At 43.5% G+C, this 25,623-nt stretch overlaps 2 protein-coding genes across 6 annotated transcripts in view; one reads left to right on the top strand and one right to left on the bottom strand.

Annotated features, from left to right (window-relative positions):
* TTC1 (tetratricopeptide repeat domain 1) overlaps positions 1–1,102 on the top strand; it is a 31,070-nt gene extending 29,968 nt beyond the window's left edge. For both annotated transcript variants that reach the window (XM_045829386.1, XM_045829392.1), the window contains exon 8: positions 522–1,102. In XM_045829386.1, coding sequence (XP_045685342.1) covers positions 522–655 — 134 coding nt within the window. In that variant the 3' untranslated portion in view covers positions 656–1,102. The remainder of the gene's footprint in view (positions 1–521) is intronic.
* Positions 1,103–8,445: 7,343 nt separating this feature from the next.
* Positions 8,446–25,623, bottom strand: part of PWWP2A (PWWP domain containing 2A) — a 34,345-nt gene continuing 17,167 nt past the window's right edge. Inside the window, exons 2-4 of one of the 4 annotated variants that reach the window (XM_045827324.1) lie at positions 22,627–23,591; positions 12,920–13,039; positions 8,446–10,621 (exon numbers count right to left, since the gene is read on the bottom strand). In XM_045827324.1, coding sequence (XP_045683280.1) covers positions 10,608–10,621; positions 12,920–13,039; positions 22,627–23,591 — 1,099 coding nt within the window. In that variant the 3' untranslated portion in view covers positions 8,446–10,607. Of the gene's footprint in view, positions 10,622–12,919; positions 13,040–20,945; positions 23,592–25,623 lie in introns of those variants that run through there. The other 3 variants (XM_045827316.1, XM_045827344.1, XM_045827335.1) reach the window with 3 other exon arrangements.

Genomic DNA, 25,623 nt, shown 5'->3' with positions numbered 1-25,623 from the left:
TTAAGCTGTGGCTGCAGCAGAAAAAAAATAGGAAGTAGACCCATGGAAGGACACAGGCTCTGGGATGAGTGGTGGCCAGATCACCTGCTGCTGAGCGGAATTAGAGTCAGCAGGTGGTTGCTGCTGTGTCACAGGGAACAGACACGGAGGGACCTCTGTCCTCGCTGCCAGGCAGCCGGGCTTTGGCAGGGTGCCTTTGTCCCCCGGGGAGCAGCAGGTGGTCTGGCCACCACTCACCCCAAACCCTGTGTCCTTCGGTGGGTCTGCAGTTTGGACAGGAAGCCCTGCTCTCCTGGGAGCCAGCCAGGCCCCCTCACACTCATCTGCGCAAGCCCGGGCTCCGGGTTGGACAGCCGTGAAGTGACTGCACTCTCGAGGGGAAGCAGAGACACTGGTGTCACCAGTTTAAAAGCCGGAGCTTCTGTAACCACGACGAGTTGCTCTGTATTTTGTAATCAGATAGGAAGACATGCTTCTGTCCATTCCCTGTATTTATTTGAGTTTCTGCTTTTACCTTGCAGGTAAACTAAAAGACCTTGGGAACTTGGTTCTCCGACCTTTTGGACTCTCCACAGAAAATTTCCAGATCAAACAGGATTCCTCTACTGGCTCCTACTCCATCAATTTTGTTCAAAATCCAAATAATAACAGATAACAAAGATAACAGCTTTTAAAGCCCGCTAGTACGTTGCGTGCGGCTTGCTGGTAGCTGCCGAGTTTACCTTCTAAAAGCATCTTATCTCAGAGATAGGCTCCCTCTCCCCGTCCCGATCAGGGAGAGCTGCTGCACTTCCTTGTGTGATGAGCCTCATTTGATTTCCGTTTTAACTGGTGTCTGCACAGCTGCCGTCCTGGGTTCTGGCTGGCCTTTGTTGCGTCGGGGTGAAGCCTGTCAAGGCTGACCTCCCGAACCTCGCCATCGTGCAAGCCCAGACACGGTCTCTCCTGGACTGAGCAGACCTGCTGGCCGGAGACTGCGCGCACGGGGCTGATGGGGTCCTGCCCGCAGCCCCCGCTCCCCGATCACGCGCGCCGCCCGGGCGGGCTGCTGCGCATGGGCTCCTGATTCACTCTGTGGTAATAAACACTTTCTGTGATGGTCTGAGCTGGGTTGTGCACTTTGTCCCCCTAACAACAGCCAAGAGGAAGGCTTCCCCGGCTCTGGGCGGGCAGCGCTGCTGAGTGCCACCAGGGTACACAAATCTGCCCCAAGCCTGAGTCACCACCGTGAAGATGGCCTTGAGGAGTTGACCGTTCCGCCATGTGCCGGGATTCAGAAACCACCTCACAAGCTTTTGGCCTCTCCAGGTCTGCGCAGAGACTTGTGAAGTCATTTTTATTTTGACCAAGCCTCTAGCTTAATAATTCCAACCTAAAATAGCTTCATTTAGGAGTGGTGGTATGTGAATCCCAGAACAAAGCCTTTTTTGTAACGTGTTTTTTTAATTTATTTTTTTACATTGATTTTTGTCGTCCAGCTTATTTGTGCATTCGTTTCTTGATTCTTGTGTGTGTCAGAGGTCGAGCCCACAACCTTAGCGCGGTGGGCCCACGCTCTAACCACCGGAACTACCCGGCCAGGGCCCCGCACCGTTGCTTTTTAGATTGCACTAACCCAGAGGTTTCAGAGGGCGTTTGTTGTCATTTGTGTTCATTAGCCGATGCTGGTGAGAAGCTTTCAGCTGTTCTGGTTTGAGGTCAAAGGGCAGTGACTGCAGGTTTCCTCTCAGAAGTGGGGTGTGTGCACGACCCTGTGAGTGTAGCACACAGTCCCCCCCCTGCGCTCAGGTTGCGCCGGTTCTGTGAGCTGCTGGTCAGAGCCCCTTAGTCTGCTTTGCTGTGTGATAGCGGGGGTGATGCGCAGTGTTGCCTCTGATTTGCTGAGCTTGTCTCCCAGATCGAGGTAAGTTCTCCATAGAATTTACTAGGGGAGGAGAAAGAACGTGATTAATGTTGGCTTGCTATCTTTATGGTATGTCTGACATCTAATTTTCCCAAAAAGATGTGAGAAGTCCCACATGCCGTGCAGGAACCTCGGGTGGAAGCTGTGGGGCCAGCCGTTGGTGGTGAGTGAGTGACCCTTGAGCAGCCGGGCGCGACCAGAGCGGTCCTCTGAGCGCATGGTCCTCGGAGTGTGCGGTCTCGGGGCCGGGTCCCACTGGCATTTACAGAGCGTTTAGGCTCATGTGCATTATAGCTGTTGCTACTTACCACCTTAAATTTAAGCTGAGAAAATACTTATTTAGTTAATTCCTTTAAAAGAAATGTATTTCAAGTTAATATAAATATTTTTAGAAAAATATCCAAAGCAAAAAAAAGCACATTTTAGTAAGAGTGACATTTTACATTTTTGCGAATCTTTTAAATGTGAGGCTTGATAGATTCTCATGTCGGCATCTGTACTGTTTGTCACAATATGTCATGCAGTCTGAAAAATTCTGCATACTGATGACAGGATGAGTGAAAATGCAAATAATCCCTTAGTAGTACTATGAATATATTATGAAATGGGCTAAATTTTGAGAACCGATGGTTAGATTATGACTTGAGTTCAATGGCTGCCACCAAGCAAAGGTTGGGACTGGGATTCCGGAAAGGCTGAGCTCCAAGGAACAGGAGATGCACTTGTGTGTGTGGAAGGACCTGTCCTTAAGGTGCTAGCAATCCTGCGGGGTGGAAGAGCGTTGCTTCTCAGGCCCCCTCTGCTCTCCTCCCCTCCCCCGCCCTCCCCCACCACCCCCCTGAAATCTTACAGGATGCCGAGCAAGGCCCACGTTCACTTCTTCCAGTGAGTGGGCCATGTAAGGCGCCTGGAAAGAAATGGATTCTTACAAGTAGGTGTGACTTGACTTAAGCCAAGAAGTTTTTATCTACCACTGCTACTTCTCTGCTTCCGAAATCTGGAAGAAAAGGTGGAGATTCAGACCTTTTGAACATGTGACAATACATAAACCTTGAAGCAGTTGAAAAGCAGGTGTTGGTGTAAAGGAGGAAGGTGGCCTGTGTTTGCCTACTGTGGCTGAGATGTACGATTTCAAGTTCTGTGACGCCTTTCTCCAAAAAAGTATGCCCAAGTTTACTTTGAAGGTAATCACAGTGTGACATTGTATATAGTCTTATCCCAGTGATATTACAGTGGATCAAAATAATTTTGGATTTCCTTCTAGGATATTTCTGAAGACTCAAAGACAGTTTTGGGGGGGGAGGGGGACAGGCTGTTGTTTTTTTTGTAATATGACTCTTTCCTGTCTGTCTCTGTGAGTAGACCAGGAGCTCCTAGAAGGCAAGGACCCTGTTAATATTCGAAACAGCACCAGCCCTGCTGCTCCCTGGAAACTTAGTAAACTGGTATGAGAGTACGTTCCTCCGGAAGTCCCAGTGTGAGCCACAGCTATCCAAAAGTCTTCGGTTCCATGCTTTTTTTAGCCCCTGTGTTTTCAGATGTGTCCTTGGCTACTACTTGTTATTTCAAGATAAGTAGAAACTAGTTTTCTCAAAATTTTCAGATCAGCAAGTGATTCAAATGTCAGCTTAGAAGTTTACATGCTACTTTCACCTTCCGAAGAACGGGGTGGAGAGCAGTGAAAGGCAGCCCTGCTGTCGTCGCCGAGTCAGGGCCAGCGATCGAGCTGTGGCTCCGGGGACTGCTCAGAACAGCCTCACACCTTGCTCGGGGTTCCGGTTACCTCTCCTCGGTAGAGGTCGTTCCAGTAGGTGTGCTGTTCTGGCCACTTTGGACGGTTCAGCTAGGATTTCTCAAGTGGACCCTATAAAGAGTCACGTGAGCCCATTGTGTGTAGCCATGTAGAATGTGCTCGGATGCTGAACATTGAACCTGGTTTCTGTGGGTTTTGTAAGTGAGAGAACATTGGTTTGTTACCCTGCTTATGTGTGCGCCCATTGGTTGATTCTTGTATGTGCCCTGACCAGGGATCCAACCCACAACCTTTTATTGGGACGAAGCCCTAACCGACTGAACTACCCAACCAGGTCTTTTCTGGTCTTTTCATTTTCATGTTTGCATCTTGGATACTTGCAAGGATTTGTCTGGAGGCTTTCAGAAATCCCCAGCTTGTCCTCTGGTTTCAGCTTCCCACCTTCTCCCGCATTTGCACTGCACCTTGTACTCTCCCCGTGTCCACTGTCCCTTAGCCACCTCTCCCTCTCACATGCGCGGCTTTCCCACTCCCTGGAGCCTTGGCCTGAAGCCCGCCCAGGGGATTGGGACTATTACCACAGCAAGGTCATGGCCAGCGGTGGTTTTTCTGTGCAGATGCACATCATGGATCCGAGCCATGGTTAAATTCTGTTCTTCAAATCCAGCCTCTTTTCTAAGAACTGATTTTTCATGGGTTTCCCCCTTCCATCAGAAGCAGCGCAGCTGGGGTTTTTCTGTCCTCGTGCCCCGAGACTCAGCCCCCATACCCTACCGCCACACAAGTCACTGTGCCGATGGGAAGAGAGGCTCCCCGCACCAGGCGGGGATGTGGAGGCTGCGGAGTGGCCGGACCTACCAGCTAATGACCCGAACACTGCAGCCGGGCCTGCGTCTGAGCTTCAGTACAAGGACAGGACCTCACACTTCGACCTCAGAGTTGCTCAGGTATAGTCAAGGCACAAATGTTTGCTTAGTCCATAAGTAACAGGCATATTTCCAGCAACATCTTGTGTAGTGGAAGGTGGTAGGGAACCACTTGAGGAAACACTGCTAGGCCTGGAGACAGTCTCCGGTGCCCCCCAGGTCTCGGAGCCGGCCTCTGGCCCACTGCTGAGACACGCCTCACACAGCGTCACGCTGGGTTCCAGACTGAGGAAGAAAGCAGGTGCATGTTACTGTCTGAATAGAGTCCTGCGATGGGAGGCAGGCAGCAGGTGTGCAATGTAAACCTGACTGTAAAAGGATTTGCCAAGGTTGTCTGATGCCCAGAGCTAAGCAAACGTGCAAATCCTGTCTTTCACAAACTGCTTTAGCAAAACCTGGGATGTTGAAGGGAAGGCTTGGACAGGAGACAGAGGAAAATGGAAACAGCCGTGCAAGTTAATGATAGCTTTTCTCTCTCTGGGAAAGGTCTCTGAAGGGAAAGGTCCAGTAGCCCTCCAAGACCAGGTGCACATCCGAGACACTGCACAGGACAGGAGAAGCCACTGAGTTAAGCCCCTGTCTCCACTCCGTCGTTACCTTCAGCCCCTCTGAGACAAGGCGGGGGAGGCCGGAGCTGCAGGAGCTCAGTCTCGCGGATGACTGCCGTTCACGTGCTCTCCGCGACCACTTCCTCTCACCGCCCAGCCTCCAGCCTCCTCCCTCCCTCTCTCCTTCAGGCGTTGAACTGGAACGCTCCTGTCGGGGCTTACTGTGTGTTTGGTACCCGCTCCCCCCTTAGAAACACCTCCTTGGGTCAGCCTCAGTGATGTGTCCCGTTCAGCCTGCCCCCCTCCACACTGCGCTAGTCAGACTCGGTCCTTCCGCCACATGGGTTTCCTTTAAAAAAGGAAGTACATGCACGTCGTACTAGGAGTGGCTGGAAAATCTGTTCCTTCCGGGAACTGCAGTTAAAGCTGTACAGGGAAAGGAGGTGATCGAGGACACTTCCTGTGTCCTGCGGAGAGCTGCCCTGAGCCCACACTCCACCGAGTCCACTCATGCTCCCGGGAGTGAGAAAGGATTCCTGGCTAGCAGCCAGCCCAAGGGGTGTGGCTAAAACCCCCAGAGCATCAAAACTGCTTCCAGATTAGTGAGGCTGCCCTCGTATTTCAAAGCATCAAAAATTTCAATCTTCCTGACTCTTTAAGTGGTACTTGTTGAAGCGAGGGGTAAGTACGTAAGATTTGCTATACTAGTGTACCTTTACAAACGTTTAAACCATTCAGTTTTCTTCTACTTTTCCCACCCTCCGAGATCTGCCAGCGAGGAATAAGCTCCATCACACAGACGTGACAGTCCATCAGCCAGAACCAGAACAGGACTCCCTACCTTCCTGTTCCCTTCACTCAAGGGGACACTGGAAGCTCACGTTTCCCACTCCGCTGAAGCAGGGCTTGCTGCCCCTCTGCCAAGGAGGCCCGCTGCTAACGGCCTGTGGCTGCGAGTCAGTCCCAGCTACTAGTGTCTGGCTTGTTGAAAAACATGGCCCACTCGGGCGGGAACCCATCAGGCACGGGGCTCCTAAGCAATGAAGAATCACACGTGAAGGGAAACCACCCACAGGCCGATCGGGAAACTTAGTCCCAGCTGTGAGGTGCTGGGTCTGAAGTTCCTGTACCCTCACTGTCCCTCTGTGCTGGACTGATGGGGTGATCAGACACCCCACCTGCACTCACCAGGCAGCCACCTCTGTGCGCAGGGGCTCTCGAAGGCCCCGCACACAGAAAGCCGCAAGTGTACACGTCTTCAGGCACACTGGAGACGAGTCCTCGGGGGGGCCAGGGAATGGAGTGCGCTGAGGGGCTGTGTACGTCTGAGAGGACGGAGGCTGCGGTGGGCTGACTCCGACGCCGGGTCTCGAATACACGAGACTGTTTTGTAGGGAGACTTTGATGGCCCCCAGAATAGGATGTCCTGTTTGCCGCTTCTACCTGGAAGGAAAGGCCTGATGATTTCCCAGGGCTGTGTGGCATTTTGACTGGATTCTGCCCTTACGGCCTCCGCTCGTCTACGACAGCTTTTCTGGGCCACCACTTCCCCAGACGGTAAAGCAGCTGCGTTGACATGTGTGAGGACCCCACCACCACCGTCCCCTGTGAGCTGGTTTTGTGTCTACCGAGGCCCTGGCCGGGCTCTTCTGGGCCGTGACACCTCAGGACCCCTCTACCTCGCCCCATGGGACACGGTGCCTTCTTCAGAGCACAGGCTTCTGCGGGAGACTCGGGATCCACAGGAGGTAGGGCCTGAGCTTGAGAGAGAATTCAGAAACGTGAGATGATCCAAGATTTCCCTCAAGGGGGATAGCAAAATCCCCGTCTCCCGTGTTTTGGGTCTTGGCTAAGTAGGAACCGAAGGGCTTGTTGAGTGAGACCCCTCTTTTCCACACCCCATTTTGGCCTGTGCTGCCTGCACATGATTCTTCTGCCGGGAAGGTCACACTGCCAGAACTGAGATAAGAGCCCGTGTCTCTGCCTTAGACTAACGCAGTTATTCGCATAGAAGCATCCTCCTCTTAATACATCACCGACTCACCTTCCCTCCTGAGGCTTCTACTCCCAAGCCTCACAGGGGACTGAGGAAGGAGCTAATCCCCAAAGCATTCTTAACTCTTACAGTCAATGACCTAGTCACTTCCTTCCTCTGGCACAGTATTCTTGAACCTTCTTTCATCCCAGATTCGTCACCTTACTGAAATCCAAGCAAAGGAGTTGTTAGGCCATGAAATTTTGCGAGCAGAGATTGAGCAGGACCCTCATCAGTAGAGAAGTATGCTTAAAAAACACTATGCTCTATTCAAAGCACTAAGGGAAGCGTCATCACTGAAGAGGAGAAATGACCTCAGATATAAAAGCAGCAAAACAGTCCCTGCCCGCAGTGCGTATTTGTGGTGACAGCCCCACCTCGCCCAGGGAGGTGCTGGCGCAGTCCATGGGTGACTCCAGGGCAGGAATCCGAGTCTCCTTATCTGAAGAGGGCACCAGAAAGACCGTAAGTGTGTCCAAGGGTTTGATCCCTCATTCCCTGTATCATGGAGGAGTCGTGTCTATACACACACTGGCACACGTCTGGGACACCATCAGCTACTGGGGGATGAGAGGGACAGTCTCATCTGGGCCTAAAGATAAGGAGCTCCGGCTCTTTACCTCCCTGGTCCTCTCTGCCTCCCTTTATCAACAGTGGGAAACCTGAGGAAGAAATATTACCGGAGCCCGATTCCAGTGGCCTCCTTTTTCCACTCATTCATATAGGCTGAAATGGGAGGCTGATCGTTAAGGACTCCACGTACACTCTGGAACAGCAGGCAGACTTCCAAAGGATTGCTTTACACAAATGGGGGCGGCGGGGGGACACCACCACTGACTGGCCTGAGTCTTTGGATCAGTACTAAAAAACCTCAGCTGTCTGGTAGGTTTTAAGAGGCTAATTTTTTCCTAACAACTGAGTATTTCTGGTCAAATACTTGCCCCCCTCCCTTTCATATGCTGGGCTTTTAAAGAAGCAACCATTTATCCATAAGCTGGGACTCCTTAAAATTCAAACAAAAACCCCCACCAGTAGAAGCTGGTTTACACCCTGAAGAGCGCGCTGTTTCGACGAGAAAGCAGTCCTGTTTGTGCACAGGGTCTCATGACCCAGCCTCCCGCCAGCCTTAGTGACTGAGGGCCTACAGGCTCTGCGAAGGAAGCAATGCCACTTAAAACAGCCCTCCAAAGGACAGCCAGTGGTTGGATTTTAACAGTTAAAAAAAAAAATAACCTTTAAAACCTAACTCCTAAAACGTAAACAATCTTTAGGTAACTAAATTTTTAAAAATATCAAGACTTTATTGGATAAATGTTACACCACATTCTTTAACATTTGTGTCTCAGCATACTTTATAGATGAGAAACGATTTTTGTCATTCAAGTCTACAAAATGAAATAGGCTTCTGAAGATTTGAAATACAGACAAAGGTAGCACGAAGCAAAGCTTAAATATTAAGCAACTAAAGCAATGAAAGTGGAATAGCAACATGGTATATCTAGATTTTAAATACCACTGTTTCATTTTTTAAAAAATGAAAATCTGGTTTATAACAAAACACCCTTGAGAATTTGTCATGAGAAACATTAGGTATTTAAAACCTGATCTCAATTCTTTTGCCTTTATCTTACTCCTTGGTCACTCCCATCACTTGGAACAAATAACTAGAAAGCTTAACTGAAACTCCTGACAGTCACCCTGACTGGGGCGTCTGGTGAGAAGGGAACCTGAAGGTGCCGGGGGTTAACACCGCCGGGGGACGGGACGGCCAGGCCTGCCCCGCTGACCCAGGCCGTGGGGGGCGGCGCCCTCAGCACCGGGGAAGGACCTGCACGCCTCCGACCCCCTGCTGGTGGGGTTCCTCCGCCGGCTTCCTCACAGGTGTGCTTGCTGACTTCGTGATAAATGCTTTCCCAAAAAGACAATTTTAGAAAGCCATCAAAACTTGTAATGACTTACAGTGTAATTAGGATTTGCATTAAACTCACAGGAGCAAGACTGCCTACCTTTTCCTCTTGATTTGTAAAACAAATCGGTGGTCAGGTATGTTACATGTTCTGAAACTCCCACCCAGACCTGTTACTGAGCCTGAGTGCGGAGCCAAATGATTCCCAACGTGTCCAGTGAGAGGATGGAAAGTTTGAACGTTTGAGCCCAATGCTCAGTTATCTATTACGTAGCTTCAAATGATTTGTTTTTTGGCATTTTCCCCCTTTTTTGTATTAAGTAATCAATAAGGATTATTTTTCTGGTTTAAAAAATAAATCAAGTATTGCCACTAAAAAACTTGTTTTATTATTATTAAAAGTACGGCACCATCAAATATAAAATGCCTTAAAAATGTAGTACTAACAGGTCAATCTGGTTTCTCATTGTTTTCTCCACTCAATAAAAAATTTTTTTAAATATGTAGTTTCCAGAGATAAAAACATCACAGTCTCCATACCGGCATGCCCCGTTCCTGGAAAGCCCGCCGCGGGCCGCACAGGTCTGCTCCTGCTGCCGAGGCCCCAGGCCGGGCCCCCTGGCACCTGTAAGGGATCCTTGCACTGAGGTGGAAGGGGGGCTCTCTGTGGAGAGAGGGCCACATCAGAATTCAGAACTGTCACCATTTCTGATCTAGATAAAATTAGTAATGGTAGGAAAAATAAAAGCCTTTCCAGCTCAGATTTAAAAACTAGCTCTCAGAGTATACATTTTCACTCCAAGATCAACACTAGCCGATCTACTTTGACTCAGAATTTAAAAGTATGTAATTATGAAAATGTGCACAAAATGTTAAAATACTGGTGTCAAATAAATACACCTTAATATGTTCTAACAAGCAAACATATATTCAAGGTAATGCAGCCCTGCTTTATCGAACAAAGAAAAGATCCAAATTGTCAGGGTGAGGGGCCATCCTTTCAGTACCAAGTCAAACCTTCCCTGCTGTCTCCACTGGGCACCCTGAGGGGAGCACGGGCGTCCCAGGCGGGCCGTTCGGAAACGCCTTTGCTCTTATCTGAACTGAGGAACACAAACCTTGGAGAGAGCACAGGGTTTTAGTTTGGGAGAGAATTCAACACCTCTGCCATCATCCCATGCCTTTTATGCCTGTCCGAACTATTCTGAGAAGAACTTCATAATCAGAAGAAGACAGTCAGTGATTCTTCACACATAAAATTCAAATGAGTTCTTTTCGTATTTCACATCACTTTTCTCATCTCATGCATAATTTATTGCAATAGTTTATATTTTAGAAAATATTCCCCTAATACCTTTTCTTCGGTTTAACATAGCACAATTTGCAGGTGCCCCTGGAGAGACTGTGGGTTTTGACCACTGCCTGAACATTTCACTTCTTAGTGCAGCTGTAAGAGTCAGTCCCCATTTCACTCCGTGCTGGTGCTCTGGTGTCCTCCGTGTCGCTGCGGGACAGGTCTGTGAGCCAGGCGGCCTGCTAATGTCTCTGTGCTGCAACAGAGGAAAAGGAAGTTAAGCACAAGTAATTCTATGAGAAAAGTGATGCCCTTGTTTAAATTAAGTCCTGTATAGATTGTGGGATAACACCTGATTTCTTTTAAATCAGTTAAACTTTATGACTTTTTTTAAACCACTTACTGCCAACTCTAAACCAGCAGAAGCAATAATTTTTTTCTGAAGTATTCTGGACAAATTTCAACACAAAATTGTCATCTTCACATAATCAATCTGTACTTGAACATTTCTCATGAAGGGAATTTCAGCTTTGTTCTTTCTACTACCATTTCACAGGTCACAAGACTAAGCTTTGGGAGTCAGCTTAGCTGCTGTGGACTGCTAGGAAGTTCCAGCAGCCTTCCTTTAGCACAGGCTACACAGGTAGGCTTAAAAAGCAAATTTACATACAAAACCTGGCTACATAAAAATCGGCTAGCCGCAGATCACACTGCACATGTGCAAAGAGCAAAAAAGAGGAGGGTGGGAAGTTGCCTCCCCAGAGGAAGACACAGCGAGCGCATCACGAGCCCCGTTCTGCCGCTGGAAGACAACTTCTGCACGCCGGTTGGGCTGAGCACAGCCTTCCTTGTTGAATAAGCAAACATCAGCAGAGGCACTCTGAAACGGACCTCCTACAAAAAGGACTCTGAACGGAACATTTAGAAAGGACAAGGCTTATGAAAATTACTGCCAAATGGCATAAATGAGTGCGTACTGTTCTGACCTCCCTTTATTACCAAAAAGTAGCAAGAACCCCATTGAAACCCTCTACAATCCCATGGAACCCAAGTATCAATAAGTATTTGAATATTGAAAAGAGGTGATCCAATAAAGAGAACAACAGTGAGGGTTTTTTTTGGTCAGATGTATTTTTAAACCAAAGATAGGGCATTTTCAGTGGAGTAACAGACAAAACAAATACAGAATGCAAAACGGAAAAAAGAAAAGCCATCCCCAACCTTCCCAGTATCCGAAATAGGCATCTTTCCTTTACCGGAACTCTTTCTGAGTTTACTTCCAACTGCTCACGTGCCTCATTCACTTACTGGATCGAGGCCTATACACACATTTCACGTGGTATTCTATCGCATTCCTTCTCAGGCAATGGAAATTAATTCTAGCCATAATGCAGCACATCAGAGTGGAAGGGGAGTGTAGTCTTGGCTTCTGAAGGACCAGAATGACTAACACTTTTAAAATCTGACATTCAGCTAAGAAAGTTTTTCTTTTCTAAAGCTATTAAACTAAAATTTAGACTCAGAACTTTGGTAATAAATATCTCACTTTATAAACTGAAGGAGAAAAATAGCAACTAGCCAGTCCCATGTACATTTCCATTTCCTTCTATTTATGGCTGTCAATATCTGGCTTCAATCTGAGAGAGGCCTACTCAAGTTGGCAGGAAAGCCAAGGATTGAAACATCGTACTACTCATATGAGAGGTGCAGAAAACTGAGAAGACACTATTCCCTCAAGAGATCATTGTGAGGGGAGCTGCCAGCCCTACACGGTTAAGAATCCAAAATATCCCAGCCTCAACCTCTGATCCAAAATGTGCCATTCTGACCCAGGTTGCAAATTACAGCTCGCACGCAATGATCCAGCCCAATTACAGATCTTCACTAGCTGCAAACACCAGAGGGTTAAATAGCCTTGATTTGGGGAAGCAAAAAGAATCACAAGTTCAAAAGCAGCACAACAGAATCCCTAAACCTTTCCACCTGTAAAAGAGCCCAAAATAAGCCTTTTAGGCACTACGCAAGGTTTTCATAAATGTGCTTAAATAGGTTACAGCCACATTTCCACACTCTTTTGCCACCGAGTTTTATAAATGACAATGGTTTTGAGGTTAATCACTAAGAATATATATGCTTATATATATTCTTATATATACATTAAGAAGAAATGACTATTAAGAAGAAGTTCAAGTAATGGATATAAAAGTGACAAAGAAAGGCTGAGGTAGTGAAAAGGTAAAGAAATCCACTATGTGACCATCCAGGGAGGCTCAGTTGCTATTTGACATAATTCTATAATTTGATGCCCAACTTGTTCCACCATAGGAGTCTCGGAGGAGGCTGGCTCTGCCTTTTTAGTACAGCAGTAATAGCAAATGAAAAGTCATTTTCACTCATTAAAACGATCACCTAATGACGAACACGCAGCTACCAATGGACTCTAAGGAAAAAGAACTAATGGATTCTTTCACAGCTAGCCTAATCTACTTGGGGAGTGACCAAGTGATGACATGGTGCCCTCTTCACTTTGTGGCAGGGCTTAACACAGACAGACCTGCCCGTTTCACTGTTAACTTCAATGCTCCCAGTCTGAATCCACAGTGGTCTGTCAGACACTGTAAGGGAGCAGCAGGATTCGTCACTGTCTGATGTAATAGCTGCCATTTGTTGAGACCTATGGTAGAAAAAACCAAGTTAACAAAAGTAGAGAAGTCATTTGAGTTCTTTTTAATCCATTTTACAAAAAAAATGTAAAAAGACCAAAATTCAGCTGAATTTTCATAATGAATTTATTCTACATAACTTGCTGGCTTCACAAAATGTGAAGCTTTGGCTCTAAACTAAGGGAAACAGACTTGAGGTGTTTGCACCAGCCTTGGCCAGGAGAGGGCACTCTCCGGCCCAAGTCAGTTCAGCAGCAGAACACCTTCCGTCACAGCCAAGATGCTGCCCTCACATTTAATGTTGCTGACAAAAAGAATTCTTACGAACCTAACACTAGCCTCCTTCTGGAATAGCCCTGATCTTAGTACTCAACAAGGGGTGAAGTCACCCCTTCCCTATCGCATTACAACATTAATGAGACCCTGTTTTGCAGAATCACCAAAATGTGCCTGAATCCCTTTCTCCTCTGAAGCCGATGCCCATCTCCACATAGTATTCAGGGCCCTGAGTTACTGCATGAGTTAACACCTGCTTGAAATAAGCTTGAAAAGATAAGCTTTCTCACCTAAGCTTTCAGAACCAAGACTTCATACACTAAGCGTAATTCAAATGAAAGATTGCTATTTTAAGATTGTTTACTATACTGTATTTGCTAGTCTGCTTCACTCCCTACTTTAAATATAAATTTAAAAAGTCATCTATCACATCAACTGTAGTGATGTGATGACCGCACTACATAGTAACCCTGGAGTCGCTGAATTAGATAATGTTTGGTCCTTATAATTTTTAAAATGCTAAGTTAGAAGCAGTAGTATATGATCAACTCTTTTAAAAAGACTTTTCTGACATTGAACAGGAGCAACTATATACACCTGATCAATAAACATAATTTCAAATTTTAACTGAGAGCAATTTCCTTAAATGAGGCTTAACAATGAAGTTATTTACTCTTTTGTTCATGGGAAAACTTAAATATACCACAGTGATGGAACAGCAATCAAACCAAGAAGAAAAGGAATCTGAATGTACAAGAGTTTACCTTTTGAACCTCTCCCTCCATAAGTAAAACCTGTTAGGTCTCAAAGATCATTCTCAAGGATCTCCTCTGCAATTCTAGGCAAGAGAGTTGAGAAGCTGCAACAAAGAAGGACCAACGTTCCCTGGGCATTTCTCCCCAGACCCCAGAGCCTGGTTCATGAGCCTTTTGTGCCAATGTTGAAGATGAAGTTGGGGTCTCAAGGTTTTTCTTTAGAAACTGACCACACCTACAAGATCCATTAGAAAAAGCCAGAGAGCCCCTATGGTGATACAGTACATGAAGGGAAACCCTCATTAAAGCAATTTCATTGGAATTACTGATTTTGCCCATTAAGACAAAGCTGACATGTAACAGTGGCAACTATTCCCGGGAGGCAGCAGAGATAGGAAAGGACAACTCAGAACAGGGTAAGTAAACAATCTCCCGTTTAGAGCACATGAAAGAAAGAAGCAGAGGAAGGTCACACTCTTAGAGCACAGCCCAGGATGGACAACTAAAGAATTAAGATTATATACATGTGCCTGTTAGCTTGCTGAACACTCAACATAAATATTCTCTTAATACAATACAGTACGATGTAACGTGAGCTAGCAGAAAAAAGCATAAACAGTAGCTCGCTTTACAACAGACATTCTGGTTTCTAGCCTTGGTCCTATTTTCCTAATCAGTTATTTTTCCAGGGTTTCAGACACACTGAGCCTGGTTCTTCCCAGCATACCAGCAGTCACACCGAGATGTGGCACTCCAAGCCAGGTTCCCTGCCAGCAGTTAAACTGTGGAGGAAAATCACAGGTTTGTCGTCAACAGCTCTGAGAAACGAGTAAAAATGACTACCCTCTGGAAAATGCAGCCACGACGCACACAGATCAAGGCCTTGGAATGTGAAGTATTTCCCTCCTAGAAAGGGGAAACAATCTCCTACTCAATAATACCAATAGCAACAAAAAATAAAATGTCCAAATTAATGTCCATTTTTCACCATTCAGCAAAATACCATTACAACAGTACACCAGGGTCCCAGGGAAACACACCAACCATACAAATCAGCGAGTTTACACTGACAGCTGTTAAGGGTGGCATTGTGGTTCGAACAGCTTTGGAAAGCTCCCTCAAGAGGACCTCTGCTCCACTGAAGCTGGCAGCTCAGACACTCCTCACGTCTCTGCAAGGATGTGGGCTGTACCGGGATCCCGAAATGGCAACTGGTCTCAGTACATCAGTGTCGGAACAGCAGCCACTCTTCCTCAGGAGTAGACTATCATTTCTATGTCAGGCCCCACGCTTGGCCTTCGGGAGGGTAGAAATCGGCGAGTATTGGACTCCTGGAATTTATGTGATCCATAAATGAATGGGGCCAGCGCTGAAATGTTAATGCACTTCTCCCTTCACCATAATTCCCGAGACCTCCAACCCAGCTACTCTCCACAAATGCCTGCTGGAAATAATTCATACCTACTTATAGGTATTTATGGATGATCATCCTATGGTTATTGTAATTTCCATATAATGTTGCTTAACATTTTTTTCACTTATACTATGTTGCAGGATATTATGAAAAGCTACCTGAATGAAATTTCAATGCCATGCACAGAAAGTGGTGGCTGTGGTAATGATAGCAAATATTAATCTTGTACTGAGCACTTTATTGCTTTAAATATTTAAATGAGTAATTACCTTATGGGGAAATAACAATACTATTATTTTCCCTATTTCACAGACAAGGACATTGAGTAATCAATCTAATGTCACACAGCTTTGAAGTGGCAGACCCCTTTGAATCTAGGAAATCCGGCCCAAGAGCCTGCACTTGCAACTGTGTGTCTGAAAAGTGGAGAACGACCTGGCTCAGTGCAAGCCCGACCTGGCTCAGTGCAAGCCCGACCTGGCTCAGTGCAAGCCCGGTGTCGAGCACTCCGGTGCCCAAACGTCAATGCAAGCTCCCCCTCACCCGTTCACTGGCAAGTTATAAACTCAAAAGCATTCACTTCTACCTTTTCCACTCAATAGGAAGGACCCTCACATTTCTACAGAACATTCTCTCCAAGCAACAAATTATTTTGTATTTTATGGGGGGGAGGGGGAGGGGTGCAGTATTATTCCTTCTAGGCTTTTTCAATAGCTTTTAGATGAATCTTTGTGTTGAAAAGAACTGAGACACAGAGGATTACAAAATTATCTTAAATATTTTTAAAAGACCTCGCTAAAACTTGATATGCAATATAATGACAAATTTTTTAGTTTGTGTGAAACAGAAAAAAAGTGTGATAAAAGCCTAGCACTTCAGCTATGAAGTATCTGGTTTTCCTTCTAATACTGAGTCTAGGGTAGAAAAAAATTTTAAGTTTTAAATCATGATTTCTGGTTAAGACTCAGATATCTAAGGCAATAAAAGAAGATCAACTGTCGCATTCTTATTATACAAGGAAAAATATTTTAAAATCTCAACTCATGTTTAAACTAAGTTTTAAGACCGAGTATTTTTAAATGGGCCTGTCTTCAACAGCGGAGCTCTAAGAAGTTGTTTTACAAGTGTCCAACAGAAGAAGGCCCATAAGTCAGACATGTACTGCGAACATCTCACTTATTCCGTTGGAAAATGAGAACCTGACTCACAAATTCAGTATTTTGATAAGTCCTGATAATTGAGTCTACAGTTTCTTCTTTTCCTTTATACCTCCCCACAACCAATCTTTAATTTGTGCCAAAAGATGGGAATCTGTAAGAAAAAACTCAAGTTTGGTGATTTTTTTTCAGATTAATTAGATGCATTAAAATTTGATTTAGCCCTGGCTGGTGTGGCTCAGTGGACTGAGTGCAGGCTGTGAACCAAAGGGTCACCAGTTCAATTCCCAGTCAGGGTACATGCCTGGATTGTGGGCCAGGTCCCCAGGGGAGGCCACATGAGAGGCAACCACACATTGCTTCTCTCCCTCCCTTCCCCTTTCTCTAAAAATAAAAAATCTTTAAAAAATTTTTGATTCAATTCATCCCAAGATGGATTTAAAGACACAGTATAAAAATGCATTCTTTCCTCCCACAGTGTGATAGATGATCTTAGAATTGTATTTTAATAGTTATCTATGTGTCAAGAAACATGTTTTCCATTAGTTGTACAGACATAAAAAATGGAAAGTATAAATACACAAATTTGAAAATATGGGGAAAATATGATACTATGTAAATAAGTTTTGCATCTAATTTAATTAACTTTGTAACAAATAACTTAAATGGTTTCCATATTCATAAATTTATCCAAAATATTTTTTTCATCACTGAGAGGGAATGGTTTTGACCTAAAAACTTACTCTTAGGAGTATTTACTGGGTAAATGCAGCCATGCTAATCCACCTAGAATCTCACCAAGAGGCAGCTCCAGTGCTGAAAGTGGGAACGGCGTGAGCACTGTGCAGGGCTGCAGGTTGGGGTAGAAGGGATTCTGGAGGCCAGGCGGCCAGTGGCACGTTCCCATCAGTGCTGACCAAGGAAAACACTCCTGTGACTTCATTTCCAAACACCTTCTAGAACAGCATCCCAAATTGAAAAGATTTCTATCAAAGAACAAATTACAAGCCCTGGTCTGGTAGCTCAAGTTGGTTAGAACACCGTCCTGATTTGCCAAGGTTGCAGGTTCAATCCCCAGTCAGGGCACATAAGAGAACCACCAATGAATGCACAAACAAGTGAAACAAGTCCATGTTTGCCTCTCTCTCCCTCCCTCTCTAAAAATAAAAACAAATTAAAAAAATTTTAATTATAGATGGTGATGATGGCTATGCAATGTGAGTATACTTAATGCCATAGAACTGTACAATTTAAGTACTGGGTAAAATAGTCAATTTGAGCTTCGATACATTTAACGACATAAAATACCAAAAAAATTACAGTGCTCTATTGATATGACAAGGAAAGAATTTCCATCTAAAATTTCAAGGAAAGGAAAAAAAATCCTTCAGTCCATAAATGTTAAGTGTCTTACCTGAGTAAAAACTTTTCAGAGTTGAACTATTTGTCTTCTTAGTGTCAACTATCTGTGATAAGACACTGTGACATCTTGGAAAACTAAAAGCATATAGACCATGTGAATCACTACAACCTTAAACTTCCTATTCTTTCATTCAAAATAGCATATCAGAATATTAATTGCTAAAACTTTCACTTTTTAATTCTATTTGCTTTGTTGAATATAGTAAGTATACATACACTATATATACAGAATATGAAGGGCCTATTAACCAAGTCAGAATTAAGCACAAGTAACTAATGCGGCTTAGCCGTTCTCTTTCCTCCTGCCAACTGGCATGGCACCGACCAGCCTCCTGTTACACTTCTGAATTCCCTGTGTCAGGCACTTCAACAGCAGCCATAATATAACCCCCAAGCAAACCCTAAACTTGCCCCAACTTAAAATAAGATATTCACTGTCCCTGCCAATTACCTATTGGAGGGCATCCCCTGACCCGAATCAAAACACCCTGAATCAGTGACATTTAGACACCTGCCAGTCTCTTCCCTGCTTTGACTACTTAACAAAAGTGAACCAATGCAGCACAAACCATAGAAAAGCCCACAATTTAAGAGGAAAGCTAATTTTCTATCCAAATTGTCTTTTCCAAATCCCAATTCAGCTATATCAAGGATACCTACAAAGGAAATGTAAAGATGTAGCTTTCCTTCAGCAAAACCACGTTAAGTAAACCTGCTCAAAGAGGGATAGCAACACAGTATTTTACAAACTAGAAACGCACTAATGTACACTTGACTTTACAATTCCTTATTTTTTTCCTGCAGTCCTATATTCCTATTGTACTTAGCACTAATATAAAATTACTGTTTATAGATTTTTCTGATCAAAACCACATCAGACCCTGGGTTGGGTGGCTCAGCTATACCAGGAGGATGCACTGCATTCAATACCAGTCTGGGCAAGTGTGGGAGGCTGCCATTGATGTTCTTCTCATGTCCTTCCTCTCTAAAATCAACACATCTTCCATTAAGGATTAAAAAAAAAAAAATACACCTCAAGACACACTATCAGGCAATGCAAATGGACTTCCCACTGCATATTTTAGGTGTCTGCCTATTTTAGGTTCCACATCTATGAGTTGAATGGATCCTTCTAAATGAAGTCAGCTTTCTAGTCTATAAATCCTAGAAAACTAAAAGGGAATAAATAATACTCACAGGTTTAATTTCTGAGAATTTCCAGAATTAAATTCAGCTTTGGCTTTGACAGCTCTTCACTTGATTTCTCCCCTTGCTAATCCTTGGTTTTAGCCACTTTTATTAACCACTGGAGATCTAGACCAAACCTAGTTTTCGCTTTGCAAGGGGAAAATTTACCCATTTGGTTACTTTTATGCAAGTAAATGCCTGTTATCTTTTTAAAGAGAAATGTAAAGAAAAAGGGCTTACAATCACCCACTTCTACTCTAGATCTGCAAATTTATCTAGCTGCTTAAGTTTCTATTTCAACAAGACATTAACATAGAACTATTAGTGTTCAGAAGTTCTTTACAACTTGTCTCACTATTGAAATTTCAAATGAAACATGCCTGCTAGTTTATAAGAGAGGGACCATTCTGCGTAACTGCAGATCATGCAGTGTGATTATGCTTCAAATCTTTTCCTCAAAGGTATGGACTAAAGTTGAGTGTCATTTGTGTACTCAACAACCATGACTATTTCCTTTCTTCCTATGGCTTCTGAAACCAGTCAAATTTGGTTTATGTCACAAAAGCACACTTGCCAGAGCACTTGACTTTAATAGCAATATCACCGTCAAAACCAAGATGTTAACATAAAACTCACCTGGATCATTACAGGAAGCCTAGGAATGACATATTTTAGGTGACTTTTTGCTCTGCCTTGTTTAAATCTTAACCTTAGAATCAAACTTTCAAAAATATCTGAACAAGTTCATTAATCTGAAACAGATACTCAGTAAATCTTTTAAGATACTTCCTTAAAACTCCTCAATCATGATGTGAACTTTCAACCTGTTATCAAAGTTTTTTTGAATAGTATACTTGTTTCTGTTTGCAGGAAAGAATATGTTCTATTCAAGTGAAACATCTTGTTTTTTTTTTTTTCAATTGTGTGTTTATTACAATCAAAAAGCATTGACTCAGTTTCCCAGAAGAAATTCTTTTGCAGAAATCAGTATATAAATCATAGAAGTCCATAACCTTCAGGAAACTGACAGAAGTCTATTGGTTTTAAATCTCCATTAATCTTTTCATCATTAATTCCATAGTATCTAATGTATTTCAAATTGGATTACTTAGAAAACCACAAAAAAAAATTGCTTTAAAACTTAGTTACCGAAAGCGTTAAATTGACATATCAAATTTACAAGTTAGACACAAAAAGTGTGAAAGGAACTTAATCTTTGGATAAGCTTGCCTTTCAGAGGCAATCTGATCTGTTTTTTACTAATACAACGCTAAAAATGGAAAATCAAATCGTAGAAACGCATGGACCATGTAGAAAAATGAGGAGCTAAGGTACCAGCCCCAAAAGCAATGATACTTGAGGCAGAAGACCAAGGAGAAGAGACTGTTGTAATTACCCAAATATTAAAAAAATGAAGCATGTAATAATGAAATATTAAGGCTAATAATGAAAAAAATTAAAACCCATACATTTGAGAAACTGGCAGAAGGGTCTCATATCTATAAGCATATCAGACCTCTGTGCTACGAAACCTCAGTTTAAGCATATTATCTATGCTCAGATACTATATTCTGTGATAGAGCAAGTAAGAAAGTAAGTTTGGTTTTTCACTTCCTCTACAGTTACAAAGAATAGTTTTTCTACCATCTTGAAATTTTTCAAAGCTTTTTGAGAAACACACACAAATAATTTGGATTTAGTTGATTTTATTTACAGCTTGTGTTTTTACATCAGAGCATTACACAATTACATTTTCTCATTTTCTGACCTGCAAACAGATACCTTAAACGGAAATATTTTTTTAAATTATCAAATTAGGTACATCCAAAATGCAACAATTACACATATGACAATTAATTCACAAAGTGTAATTCATCAGGACGTATCCTAAGAATTTAGGAACAGCCAGTCAGGAGAAATCTGACCAAATGTAGCAACAAACTATTTACATATCCAAAGACAAACAAACCTATCTGAACTCCCAAACCAGAAGTTTGAAAGTTTTTGTTAAATCCCCACTGAACAAAGGAGAGTGATGATCCAACCCCAGTCAGCCCTGACAGTCTGAATCCCAAACACTGGGCCATTTCCTCAGTGTGCAGCTGAAGAGCAAGCATCTCAGTCTTTCAAACACCTTAGTATCGAGCTCTTGCGCCACTATGCCCAAAGAAAAGCTTACGTGTTCATTAATTAAAAAACAAGTAGTCATTAAATATCCACACTATTCCCTCCCTGCTCACCAGCCCTTACTGCAATCCCAAATATGCAACCTGTGTCACACAGTGACAGGTTATATTTAAATATAGTATGTATGTATACAAACACACATACACACAGTACTAAGTACAAATGGCAATTAATAGTCCCTGCAAAAATTCATTTTCAGTTGAGGCTATGGCTCCTATGCCTTGGGATGGTTTTAGACTTCAAAACTGAAAAATACTGCTAAAATCTCACTCTCTTAAGATAAAATTTGATTGCTTGTCCAGTTTAGCTTCTCAATCTAAAAATGGCTATAAGATTAAGTTTTTATTTTTTAAAAAAGCAGCCAACTGGGTGCAATTTCTCTCTCCAATTTGGCCACACTATTTGAAAGAAGTTATTCCTAACTAGACTAGAAAGTCTGGGGCGCCTTTCAATGGTTCTTGCCTACCTTACTGTCCACGTTCACGTTTCAAATTGTGTCAGCAGAGCCCGTACTTCGGGGGTCAGCTGCTTGGCAGCCTTGGCTGCCTCTGTGATAGCCTTGCGATACAGGCCCTTTCTCTTCTTATTAAAGCGTGTCTGGAAGTTTTCTAAAAAGGGGGACAGTTGCGAAAGAGCAAGGAAAGAGGTTGTTGGAGACCCAAACCATGAAATACGGGCCTCCTGTCGCACTAAGAGGCCGTTATCTTTCCGGCTCACAGTTATAGTAAGAATACGGGCTGGCCACCAAGGGAAGCCATATATCTTGGCCCAAACAATGTCCCCTACACATATGGTCCTGCCATCTGGTGTGACGCATTTAGAGACGTTTTTGGAAAAGACTTTCATTTTCAAGGAATTACTGAGCTTTTTCTCTTCCTTTGAAGAGGAGGATGTGGAGGAGGTGGAAGGTGCATGCATACTGCCTGGAGGAAAATCAAAGCTTTCAGAAGAACTACACTCAGAGTTGGAGGATTTCAAATCATCTGTGCTATCAATGCTACACACTGAAGCACTGGAAGAGTCAGGTTTCTTTTGATTTAGGGTCATGTAAACAGAGATACTGTTTTTGCTGCCCTTTTTGCCCAGTGTCTGTGGTTCATCCTGCTCACCAGGCACAAGCACTTCCTTTGTGTCCTGAACCTCACTGCTGGCCTCTTCAGGGCCTTTTGAGGGACTCTGATTTTCTGAAGGGGCCTCACCTGCTGAGCGGGTAGAGGTGCAACGAGACTGGGGCTTGGGTGCCAGCTTGCCACTCCGCATTTTCTCAAGTCCTGTCTTCAGAGAAGAGTCATTTTCTTCGTTCCTGTACCTTTGTGGTTTTAAACGAACCCGGGGTGGAAGGGAACCTGAGCTAGGATTCTGATATCGACGTGTGAAATGGACTTTTGAATGTGCATTTTTGGACGTAGAGGTTTCACTTTGCTTCTTTTGTGCCTTTTCTTTGGCAATTTTCAACACTTCCCGAGCTTTAGCATGATCCATGTTCTTACTCTGGAGCACTTTTTTAGTACTTAACTGAGCTTTTGATGTATTTGCCTGAGCAGAAACTTTGACTACTCTGCCTCTGCTGTGCGCCATATTCGGAACTTTAACTACAGCATTTCTTTTCTGGCTTTCATTTTGGTTTTTCCCATCTACTTTATGGTCAGTTTTTAGTTTTTTGTTCACAGTAGTTACACTTTCATTTCTCCGTTTTTTATCTTCATATTTAGAAGAGTCACTTGCACTACTACCTTTTCTAATTTCCTTTTTTTCCGCAACAACACTGTTTTTACACTTGTCACACAGGACTTGCCTTGGTCGTAGTTTAATAGCATTCATTATTGAAGTAGGTTCTTCCCTGTACATTTTTCTTTTGGGTCGTTTAATTTTCCGAGGAGGTGGCTGAGGTATTGACTGGTTATATGTGTCCCTGATAAACAAAGGGGGAGGATAAGGTGCTCCTTCATGGAAGAGAGGTGGTGGTTTAGAAGTCCACAAGCTTTCAGCCAAGCTCGGCTCGGGCAGCGGGACAGGAGAGGGGTCGTCGGGAACAGCACCATTCACTTCGCACTTGACTTCTGTCCCTTCTGGGAATGTATTACTTTGCAGCTGCATGGCTTCAGGCTTATCCTTATATTCCCTTTTGGGAAATACTGTCACGGGGATCCCATGGGGCCCAAACCTTTGAAAGAAATGGAAGAAAAAAGGATTAAGTGAATGGCTATAATACACTTTCTTAAACAATACCTAATATTTATTTGCACGACCTTTTCTGAAAATTATTTCATATTAAACAACACAAAACCTATTAACTACCTCCCCTCCAAAACCCCAAAGCCCTCCATACTTCATTGGTCCCACATTTTAGGTTAAAATAGATATATTCAAACGGTTGCTCTACGCAATGCCAGAATAGCTGGACTTACTTAGAATAGACTTTTCCAGTATTGAATCAGAAAGGACACCAGACACCTTAATATTAAACATCTGACATTACATTCACTGAACTATACACAGCATGTCCAATAAATGCAATTATAAATTTACAACATACACATCTTCCTCTGATTACAATGGCTTTCAAAAAAGCTTCACAAAATAAATTCACCCTTAGCTACCCCCAAAATACTGAATCAGTAAAACCCCATCTCTATTTTATTAATCACTAAAGTTTCAAAAAGTTGCCCCTTTATTCTTGCATCTGAACTCTTAAGCCGTTCATCCACACCAACCCCCATAAAAATACTAGAAACTCCGATACTCAAAAGCAGTACCTCAAAAGCAGACAGATACAGAGCTGTGGGTTTCTAACTTTTTAAAATCATATCACACATTAAGAAATGACAGCGTGTAGCCCTGACTGCTGTGGCTCACTGGGTTGGTCATCATCCAGGAAGCCCAAGGGTTGCCAGTTTGATTCCCAGTCCGGGCACATGCCTGGGTTATAGGCCAGGTCCCCAGTTGGGGTCACACAGAGGCAGCCAATTAATATTTCTCTTGCACATCAATGTTCCCCTCCTTCTTTCTTCCTCCTTTCCCCTCTCAAAACAAAGGAAGGGAGGGGAACAGGAGGGGGGAGGGAAGTTTATTCTTGTATTGTATTGTAATTTAATTATTGTATTTTCCATATGAACATACAGTTAATAAGTTATAATACAAGAATAAACCATGTTTCACGTACTCAAAACTGTGAATCTACTTCTGCCCCAACCTGTATTTTCACATCGCAACCCAATAAAAACGTTTATGTACGTGCACATGCCTGCATCCATCCACACATAAACATGCCCTTTGTTTTCATGCTAGTCAGATGCATTAACTCCTTAAGGGTCCAGATTTGGTTTGCAAAGCAATGCCATGCAACACAAATCTTTATACTGTTCTTGGTTTCCAATAAAACAGGGCCAATAACCTTGTTGCTTACGTATAATTAGAAGTAGCTGTGGCTTAATCTGCCTGGGCTAAACATCAAGCACCCTTACACTAAACTCACTATACTCAGATTCCTGCACATAAAAATAAGTCACACTAACAACTTCATCATATGCATGTTAACATATTAATTTTAAACACTATGAGCCAAACAGCATTAAACACAATACAATTATTGGATTGGCCAAAAAGTTCCTGTATTTTTTTTTCCATACAATGGCTCTAGTAGTGCTTCTTTACCTTCATTCGAAGTAATTTTATTAGATTGTGTTGTCATTATCAGCTTGCATTTAAAAAAACCATCAAAATAGGTAAATTTTTGTGCAGCCATTTTAATATTGAAGATAGAAGGAATATGCAACATTTTCAGCATATTATGCTATATTATTTCAAGAAAGGTAAAAACGCAACTGAAATGTAAAAAAATAAATAAATAAATTGTGCTGTGTATGGAAGGTGCTGTGACTGACCAAACATGTCTAAAGCGGTTTGTGAACTTTCTTGGTACTACTAGTGGCATTTTAGCCAAATAATTCTTTGCTGTGGCCTGCCTTATCAGTTGGAAGATGTTTAGCAGCACCCCTGCCCTCTGCCCACTAGAAGCCAATAGTAGGATAGCCAACATACTCAAAATATCCAAATCCACAGTTATTGGCGAAAATGAAAAATGTGTCTTGTCTTTTACAGAAAAAACTACATGAGACTTCTGGACAACCCAATATACTGCCAACCCTTAAAGGCAGAAGTACTCAGAACTCAAGGATTAACTTCAGGTAGTCAGG

This window comes from Phyllostomus hastatus, unplaced genomic scaffold, assembly GCF_019186645.2.
Source record: "Phyllostomus hastatus isolate PE091 unplaced genomic scaffold, TTU_PhHast_1.1 phas_contig_150, whole genome shotgun sequence".
In the NCBI taxonomy this organism is placed as follows: domain Eukaryota; kingdom Metazoa; phylum Chordata; class Mammalia; order Chiroptera; family Phyllostomidae; genus Phyllostomus; species Phyllostomus hastatus.
Note: the sequence above shows the minus strand (reverse complement) of the source record. Positions and strands in the feature narration are given on the sequence as shown.